The sequence below is a fragment of the Primulina huaijiensis genome, chromosome 5, assembly GCF_012295235.1.
Source record: "Primulina huaijiensis isolate GDHJ02 chromosome 5, ASM1229523v2, whole genome shotgun sequence".
In the NCBI taxonomy this organism is placed as follows: domain Eukaryota; kingdom Viridiplantae; phylum Streptophyta; class Magnoliopsida; order Lamiales; family Gesneriaceae; genus Primulina; species Primulina huaijiensis.
In genome coordinates, this window is record NC_133310.1 from 18,718,503 (window position 1) to 18,728,694 (window position 10,192).

The 10,192-nt window shown below is 34.9% G+C and overlaps 1 protein-coding gene across 2 annotated transcripts; it reads left to right on the plus strand.

Annotated features, from left to right (window-relative positions):
- Positions 1–191: 191 nt before the first annotated feature.
- LOC140976803 (mitochondrial import inner membrane translocase subunit TIM50-like) lies at positions 192–4,375 on the plus strand. 2 transcript variants are annotated; one of them, XR_012175321.1, is made up of 10 exons: positions 192–573; positions 1,836–1,927; positions 2,231–2,267; positions 2,437–2,498; positions 2,598–2,711; positions 2,907–3,011; positions 3,119–3,217; positions 3,359–3,515; positions 3,603–3,725; positions 3,989–4,375. XR_012175321.1 is itself a non-coding variant. In XM_073441121.1 (10 exons), exons 1-10 carry the CDS (start codon positions 306–308, stop codon positions 4,032–4,034), a joined length of 1,083 nt encoding a protein of 360 aa, XP_073297222.1. In that variant the 5' UTR covers positions 193–305; the 3' UTR covers positions 4,035–4,375. The 2 variants fall into 2 exon arrangements, 1 of the variants encoding a protein (XP_073297222.1); XM_073441121.1 differs by having other exon boundaries at positions 193–573; positions 3,623–3,725.
- Positions 4,376–10,192: the final 5,817 nt, after the last annotated feature.

Consider the following 10,192-nt stretch of genomic DNA (forward strand, 5'->3'; position numbering starts at 1 on the left):
ATGATTTGTCCATCACTTCAGGATGAAAGAAGTGATCTGATAATTCTAAGTCGGTGTAGAGAACATTAGTACATAATTATCTAATAAATTTGAAATAATCTATTTTCTTTTGTTTTTTGAGAGGATGAAAAATAATCTATTTCCAAAATCGATAATTACTAACAATAACTAAAACCCGAAGGGCACTTTAGTCTCCCAAAAATCATCTCCCCCACCCCAGTCACCATTTCTTTCTATCTCAAAAACCCCGCACAAAACCCTAAAACCCATCTAAACCCTAAGTTAGATCACCATAAATTTCAATAATGTACGCCTTCAACCCTTCCCAATCGCGTCTCTCTGCGATCATTTCCAAGAATTATCGCCGATTCGCCTCGGCCGCTCGCACAGAACCTCCAAAAGAATCAATAATCTCATCCTCGATTATTGGCAATCAGGCTCCTCCACCGCCGAGTGAGGCTCCTACTACGCCTCCTGTCGCAGTTGATAAGAAGAATTCTTGGAGCTTTCTCAAGTACGGCCTCATTGCCGCTGTTACCGGTGGCGTTGCCACTGCTAGCTATGCCACCTATGGTTCGTTTCTTTCAGCAAATCACTTCTGGGCTATATGAAATTGATGTGATAATCCTGTTTTTTTTACTCGATCAATGGATCTATTCTTTTCAAGCGATAGTGTTACTATGATTTTCCCCGTTTTGGAATGTGAATGTCGTGATTTCAAATTTGTAATGTGTCATTGCTGACTATTTGGAAACTGTTTTGTCGAGTAATGAGGCGATTAGAAAAGAAAAGCCTAACCTTTTTTTTGTTATGATGTGGAAAATAATCACCAGGTTTTCCACCGAGTGCAACAATGCCTTGAGATTGAGAATGTGAACAGTTAGCATTTTTCATCTGTGTTTTTAAGTGGAGAAACACTCGCTTATATGTTTATTTTATGAGTCTTTATGTATTTTTATTTGGAATGCACAAATGTTTTGATGGATAAGGGGGTGCGTAGATCAATCCATTTTAGTGGATAAACAGTTCTTTTTTTTCGTGCACGCTATTTAGTAAGTTTCTTGACCTGTTTATTAATGAATTTCTCAATTGATTTATTTATTTTTGGTAAATTACAAAATAAAAAGATTACAAAGTATTGAGATGGCTGTTGCATAAGTCTGCTTCCCAATTCTGAATTTACTGACTCATGGATCTGACCCTAATTTTCTTTCTTTCAACTGTGTTTGTCAGATTCTTTTTGATTTCTTGTGTAGTGCAATATGATGCTTATATGTATCTTAGTGTCACTTGTATTGTTTTACATTTTTGTAGCTCTTTCTTTGATGGTGTATCTCATGCAGCAAAATCCTAACTTCCAATTGAAGTGTCAAGGGGCAATACTCAGTGAAATGAATGACCACTTGTTTATGAACTGTTTGCTTTCTGAATAGATGTTAATTGACATTATTTTCTTGTGTTACCTTTTTCCCCGGGAGGTGCTGCTCATGTTATCTTCTTGGTTCATACATAATATTGACTAAATAAAGTTGGATGCCTGGGTTACCTGATTCTTTGCGTCTGTGATGCTACTAGTGTGCCTTGTTTTTCCTTCCTTTTTCTGTTTTTCCGTAACGCTTGCTTATAAATTAGAAATAATAAAATGAAAAAAAACTCTTAGTCAAGCTCCGTTGCCACCTTGTCTATTGAATTTTCATAGGCGTATCGATTATGGTCTTGGTTTGGAGTGTGAACTGCTTCTGATTTTATTTTTAAACTGCTGGGCTATATCATAGAATGTCTTTGTTTGATTTTGATGTAAGTATTTATCAAATATAAGTTGGCATTGTATGCAGCATTCTCATTGGATGAGGTTGATCAGAAGACAAAGGCCTTTCGTGACGCTGCAAATTTTTTTACTGTTGGGGAAGATGCATCTACTTATGACGTGCGTCTAACAGCATTCTTATACTTTATGCTTCTGTACATTGACTCCGTTCCCATGATGTAGAATTACTTGCCATTGTTACCTATCATTTCTGATTATTTTGAAGCAGTTGTTTTAGTTGGAAAGCTATTAAATGATGTGAGGAGCTATTTTTTAATTAAAGATAGTTGACCTAGATGTCTAATTGTGTGAGCTTCTTAATATGTTTCATCTTTGGAGGCTTATACTTTGTTTCGGATGTAGTATTTGAAATTATAATCACCAAAGAAGTAGAGTTAACAAATTACAAAATGATTTCTGCAGAAATTTCAATCTTATGCACGAGCTGCTGCAGTGACAGGTGAAGTTCTATTATCCATATTGTTTTCGTTTCTCTCCACATTTTCTGTAAGACAAAAAATCTAAATTTGTTTATCGCTATTTGTTTTCCGTATGAGTTCATCTTGGAATTCAGCTTTTATGATCTTGTCTGTTTTTTCGTGATGCTTCGTTCGTGTTAAATATTACAGTACCTGCCAAGTTAGTTGACATATACCTTGACCTCAGGCGGTTAACCGAAGAACACGTTCGGGTAAACAACTAATAGCATTTTCACAATTTTAAAAAATGTAGTTCCTTAATTTATCATCATTTATTCCTCCTTGGAACACATTTTATTGCTTCATTACAGGGTTTTACTGAACCAACATCTGACAAGCTCCTGCCAGATTTGCATCCTTTGGAGCAACATGTTTTTACCCTTGTTCTTGATCTGAACAAAACATTAATTTTTTCCGACTGGAAGGTGTGTTTTTTTCTTTCTTCCGTGTCGAATATGCTTGATTTCTGCCCTCACACTCAATCTTAACAGTCTACATTTTCCCTCTCGTTTAGTTTCTCTTCCTGTGAAGGTTGATTTCATGAGTTTTATCTTTTTCGTTGTTCAGATTTAGATGTAACTAAGTTGATATTATGATTCGTTATTTTTTTTCCTCTGAAGCGCGACCGGGGGTGGAGAACATTCAAAAGGCCTGGAGTAGATGCTTTTTTGGAGCATTTAGCTCAGTTTTATGAAATTGTAGTATATTCTGACGAGCTAAGTATGGTAAGCGTTTATGTGTAAGATATGTTGATGTGGAAACAATTTCCCCATTTTATTTGTTATTTTCTTGGTTTCTCTTAGTTTTTAATGCACCTATCTGGTCATTTCAGTATGTTGATCCTGTTGTCGAAAGATTGGATCCGAAGCACTGTATTCGCTATAGGCTTTCAAGGGGTGCAACGAGATACAAAGATGGAAAGCACTTTAGGGTAGATACATTCACATTGAATTTCGGGAATATTCTTATCCATTGCTTCTTTTTTTTTTCTGTTTTCAAACTTTTTCTTCTTTTTTCTATGCTAATTTTTTGTTTTGTTTTTTTAAATAATTATGAGCAATTCCTGCTGCAGGACCTTTCAATGCTTAACAGGGATCCTGCAAAAGTTCTATACATTAGTGGTCATGCCTTAGAGAGTTGTCTTCAGCGTGAAAACTGTGTTCCAATAAAAGAGTGGCAAGGCGAAGCAGACGACGCCGTGCTTTTAGATCTTATTCCATTCCTTGAATGTAAGAATTCCTCTCACAATGAAACTCACAGATTCTACATTATCTTTGGGGAGTTTTATTCCAGTCTTTATTGCTTGAAATAAACAGGGAGCATTGTTTGAGTGCAGATGTTGCTAAACACAGACCAGCTGATATTCGAACTGTTCTAGCCTCATATGAAGGGCGTGATATTGCCAGTGAGTTCATGGAACGTTCCAAAGAGTATCAAAGGTTTGTTTTTTCGTTATGCGTGTTATTATAAGGAGAATGTTGCCTTGTTCAATCCTACGATCTTATTCTGTTTTCTATAATATTTATACGTTCTCTCTTTTTTTAAGGATAGGTAAAATTATCTTTCGTCTGAATGTGTGTAATATTTGGTATACAGTGTGTAAAATTATTTCTCAACGATCAATCTTTGTCGCATACCTTTGTTATATTCACAACTGGTGAACTGCTGATAATATTTCGACATATATTTGTCTTATGTTCAGGAGGATGCAAGAGCAAAAGCAGCACAGTCGTTTCTGGAGACGTTAGATATATGTCAGGGAGCCAAGTTCCCTTGAAGAAACAGGTGGATCCTGAAAATGAAAGCCTTTGTGTGGTGGTGTTCTGCTTCATTGAACAAAAGCTATTTCTCTTGCCCCCATTGCGGTGATCGACATTAATATGGTTAATGAAACTTGAGATATTCTCCTCGACGAGCTCCGTGTCTTTAGTTTTGTTTAATTTTTGTTGTATAAGGTGGATATATAATATTGGAAGCTGAGTAGCTAATAATTGTAATTCTTTTCACTCTGTAGAGAACTCCTGTCTGTATTTGTTGCTACTGCAGTGTTCTAGGAAAAAGATGAAATAGCTAACTGAATTTTGTCGGAGATGGTTTTTGCGTGTGAATGGAGAATATTTTTTAATAGGCTTTGAGGCTCTCAGTAAAATTATGGGTTGTGGTTTTTGAATTAATTGAGTAGATAGTTCGGTTACTTGTTTTCTCAATTGAGTAGGTCTTGTGTGAGACGGTCTCACGAATCTTTATCTGTGAGACGGGTCAACTCTACCGATATTTACAATAAAAAATATTACTCTTAGCATAAAAAGTACTATTTTTTCACGGATAACCCAAATAAGAGATCCGTCTTACAAAATACGATCCGTGAAATCGTCTCACATAAGTTTTTGTCTTCCCAATTCAGGATGTTTCTCATTACATACGGAAATGGGTCTCAAATGGCTCACATTTTTTTACCCTCGGCATTTTCTCAAGATTTTATTATTTTTTGCATATTTTATTTAACTCAAGCATCTTTGTTTTTATACATTAAATATTATATTATTTTTTTATTCAATTATCTAAAGCTATCAAAATTATTATTACATTCATGTGATTAATAACTTGTATGTTTCCTTATTTTTTATAAGTATTTATTTAGAGATATTACTTATTCTAATTTTTTTACTAAAATATTGATTTATGTTTATATATTATTGTGATCATTATCATTTTAATTTACAACCTCTTACTAACTTTTTAGAAAGTGATATAGTTACGAAATAAAATGTTAATTGCCAACGCCGTATTTACTCATTTCATAATTAAATTGTCATACATAATTTCGTCCAATTATATACATGATTTTGTTTTTTAATGACATTTTGAACTTGTAAAAATTGGGTCGATTTTGTTTCTTAATGACATTTTGAACTTGTAAAAATTGGGTCCGTCGAAGTGTTACAGTAAGCTCATTCATATGTTCTTTGTGTAGAGTATTTATAAGTTTTGATGATATGTCTTAAGTCTTAAAAATACAAAAGTATTAAAATTCAGCAAATTAGAAAATTCAGCACACCACATTGTAGAAGATCATTGCGTATATTTGAGAATATCTTTTCTAAATTATTAAGGGTCTATCGAATTAAGAAAATGCAGTTGTTACTGATTTATCTAATATTTCAACTGTCTACTTGATCGTTTTGTCAGTCATCGTCTCTGATTTGTTTCCTTAAACGGTGAAAACATATAATAAGCAAATCCGAGTATTATAGAATGTTCAGAGTATAGAAGACAAAAACATTATGATCGTTTGATGTCAGTGTTCCAGACATTTATTGCACCATACTATTTTTGAAATAAAATGTCTGACAAGTGTCATTTAGCATTATTTCTGTTATGACCTTGGTATGACTGGATTATAATCGTTCAATCTCGATGTTGCAAATTATCTATAAAAAACAATCTCAAGATTCAACAAACTCTCTAGATATTCTCTTTATGATCTTTTACTTATTCTATATGAGATTTACAAGCTTTGTTGAAAATTTACATGCACACACATAAAGTTATATCAGATCTATTTCAAAGATTGTATGTGCTGACTATTGCTCACAAATGTATCATTTTTACGTTGAATTTTGCGTGAGTTTTTGTGACTGACAAAAATAATCTTTATATGCAGAATTATTTCTAAGTTTGTGAAAAATTGATACTAAAAATTTAAGTCAAGAAGTTGTAAGTCATATTGAAGTGTGTATTCGCAAACTATTGTAATTTTCAAAGTGTTTTAGTAGAATATATTTGGAAACAAAAGAAGGAGAAACGTAGAAGGGATTTATCATTCGATCTTCCATAAATTATTCACGTGTTTTTTACTTTCAGCTGCAATATTTTTTTCTTATCTATCTACTGATCGTGATCTATTGATTTCATTGGGTTTACTAAGTTATGCAGGACTTTTTTTGCACTGATTCTTTAGTTTTCTACTCAACTTAAAATATCGAGATTTGATTTCGACTGCTAATACTAGTTGAGATCATATTTGCTCGAAGAAAGAAAAATTGTGAAATGTGTTTATTTACCACCATCTAAACCCCTCCACCGATTTTAATATGTTCGAAGGAATTATGTTTGAGATGCATGGGTAGGTGTCTTTTTTTTTTCTTTTTCCTTTTTTGCCTTAGGTACTAAGGCGGACTTCAAATGACAAACCAAGTTCCGACCAAATATTGAATCACAAATTTCGAATTCCGATGAGCCCTAGCTGAAGTGGGACAATAAAAAATATACGACTCATTTTAAATTTAATTAAATAAAAGGGATTTTGACTTTTTTAAATCGAAATAAGGGAGTTGACTGCTGTTAGTTAGGTGAGTTAATTTATTAGGTCATTAATTAGTTAGTTAGATTTTACTTTTTTTAAAAATATTTTTTTTAGTTGATATATCTCTCCCCGATTTGAGTTTTCATTTATTTTCGTTATTTCTGTGTTCTTCACGACAAAATAATCAAAAATCATTTGAAAATTTGAAGATTTGTAGAGAAGTTAGTATATACTCGAATGCTCTGTATTGCTATATTTGTTTCAGTTTAGTTCTGATTTTTTTTTTTGAATTTTTGTGAGTGGAGTTAGTGTGAGTATTTACAGTCGAGGAACATGTTTATTATTGTGTGGGTCGAGAAGGTGGATGGAGTGTGAGTCGAGTATGATCGTATGTGCTAGGTCTGGATAGTGGAGTGTGAGTAGAGATTTCTAGTTCTGGCTATTGTCTCGCGTGGGTCGAGGTGTCTCGACCCACTGTGGGTCGAGGTGCAGCTGTGGGTCGAGGTGTGCTCACAGGTTGTTTCTGTGAGTCGAGGTGTGCATGCTATATTATATATATACTATTAATATTAATATTGTATTATGTGGGTCGAGGTGCACACATGTTAATGTGAGTACTACGTTGTGTGGGTTGAGCAGATGGATGGAGTGTGATAGTGTGGGTCGAGCACGATGATCGGGTGTGTGTTGGTGAGCGTCATCTCTCGACCCACATGTGGGTGTGGGTCGAGATCATGCAGTGTGGGTCGCGAGGTGCACACACCTCGACCCACTCGACCTACAGTGGGTCGAGTTTTGTGCACCTCGACCCACATGTGGTGTGGAAAGTGAAGAGTGGGTAGAGGTGCACACACTCGTGTGTGGGTGGAGTTATGTGTTGGTTGAGTGATGTGTGGGTAGAGCAATTCATGGGTCGAGTAATGTGTATAAATTCATGGGTCGAGTAATGTGTATATGTTGCAATTGATGGGTAGAGTGATTTGTAGCACCTAAACACTCATCATTTTCATATAGTATATTTTTTTAAATAAATAATATTGTCTGTAATATAATATTCTCATCTATATTTTGTAGGTTATGCCAACCGTTATTTTCGTTGAGTACAATGGCGAATGGGAAATTAAAGAAGATATATTTAAATGGTGTTCATGGCCGAGTGGTAAGTGGGCAGCGATTCCTTTGGATTCTGATATTTGTTCTCTGGAATATATAGAAAGTGAGATATACAGAATTATGAATCTAGTTGACACACAAAAATTGAAATTAAGTTATCTTCCTGATGTGAAGCATTGCAATATTCGTCCAATTTATATCGAAGATGATAATGATTTGAAAGCATACTTATATTTTGGATGTGCAAAAGAAAGACCGGTTCTTCATGTCGAATTTGAACTCAATGTTGTTTCTCTTGATATCGTTGAAAGTGAAAATATCATGTCACCGGATTTAAATATGACTCATTTGGATGATGAGCGTGTCGATGATGAAATAAATCTGTATGATCATTATTTTGATAGAACTTTTGTCTCAAATGACGATTGTATCAATAATGATGTATTAGAAGATATAAATACTTCAACTGAAAATATGGAAGAGAATGATGTGAGAAACACAGAAAATGATGGGGAGGATATAGATGTAGTGCATGTGGATGATAATGATGTCAACATCCACCACATCAGTGTAGCTCATGATACTGACACTCATGTTCAAGCTAACAATGATACATATTCATTTACCGATGGTTCAAGCTTATTTATTGGTCAAAGATTTTCAAGCAAGACCGAAATAAAGAAAGTGCTATCCAAAATTGCTTTGGGCTCGTCTTTTGAGTTTGAAAGTGTCAAATCTTCTCGAAATATCTATTCGGTTCGTTGTGTGAATAAAGGTTGCAGTTGGAGAATTTGGACTTCAAAACACGAGAACTCAACAGATTTTGTGATTCGTACATACTGCAACACACACAATTGTGACTTGACTGGAATGCGTAGAAGACATCGACAAGCCAGCTCATCTGTTGTTTGTGATATGTTGGTAGAGAACTTTGGAGGACAACAGAAAACACCTCAACCAAAATCTATCATGACAATGATGCGGAACAAGGGGGTTGAGATTACCTATTACAAAGCCTTGAAAGGCAAACAACTTGCTCATGATATCTTCAGAGGTGATCCTGAAAGAAGTTTTGGTCTTCTACCTTCATATTTGAAAATGGTTGAGAGAATGAACCCTGGTAGTATCATAGATTTAGTAGTAGATGAGCATAATAGATTCAAATATTTGTTTTTAGCATATGGCGCATGTGCAAGAGGATATAGATGCATGAGAAAAGTGGTATCTATTGATGGTACATGGTTGAAAGGAAAGTACGACGGTACTTTACTTGTGGCCTCAGCACAAGATGGAGATTTTCATCAATATCCTTTGGCTTGGGCCGTTGTTGATGTAGAATCCATTGCTTCATGGAGTTGGTTTTTGACGAAGCTCTTGGAAGTAGTGGTTGATGAGGAAGAGTTGGTGATTATCTCAGACAGACATCCGGGCATCATTGCTGCAGTTGCGGCAGTTTACAAAAATGCACATCATGGTCATTGTATATGGCACTTGTCACAAAATATGAAAATTCGTTGCAAAAAGAAGGGTTGTACCGAAATGTTTATGCGGTTAGCAAAACTTTACAAGCAAACCGACTTTGACTTAGAGTACGAAAAGTTTAAGAAAATATATCCTGATGCTGCAAAGTTTTTGGATGAAAGTGATTCATTTGATCGGTGGACTCGAGCATATAGCCCAAGATCTCGGTATAACATTATGACAACAAATGGTGTTGAATCAATAAATGCAAGATTGCGTGAAGAAAGACAACTTCCAATCATTGCACTACTAAATTCTTTGCAGACATTGACTACATCTTGGTTTTCAAGGTATCGAAATGCATCCGTCGCATCAACAACAAATTTCACTCCAACCGTTGAATCGATTGTGCGCGAAAGGTTTAATATTGGTCGGGGATATCAAGTTTATGAGCTAGGCCGTCTTGAGTTCGATGTTCGAAGTGCTACAAACAGTGAAATTGTGGATTTGGAATCCAAAAAATGTACCTGTAGAGAATTTGATATTGACAAGATTCCATGTTCTCATGCAATTGCAGCGAGTTACTTTTGTGATGTCAATTTTTATTCCTTGTGCTCAGAGTATTATTCTGTTATGATATGGTCTTTAGCTTATGCTGAGCCAATTTATCCTGTTCTGAATCAGAACGAGTGGCCACTCGATGATTTGTTAGTACTGCCACCTGTGATCAAAAGAAGACGTGGAAGAAAAAAACAAAACAGATTTCCATCGGTTGGAGAATTTGGTAGAAGATAGGATTGAATGATATGTAATTTGTTTTAATTTAAAGACATTGGAGAATTTGGCAGAAGATAAGATTGAATTAAATGTAATTTGTTTGAATTTAAAGGCTATCGATTTGATTTTATTAATATGTAATGTGTTTGAGTTGAATTTTTAATTTTGGGTCGAGGGGGTGGTGAGTGGGTGGAGTGGACAAGATTGTGCTTTAAATTTTAAGTTTGGGTCGAGTGGGTGGTAAATTGT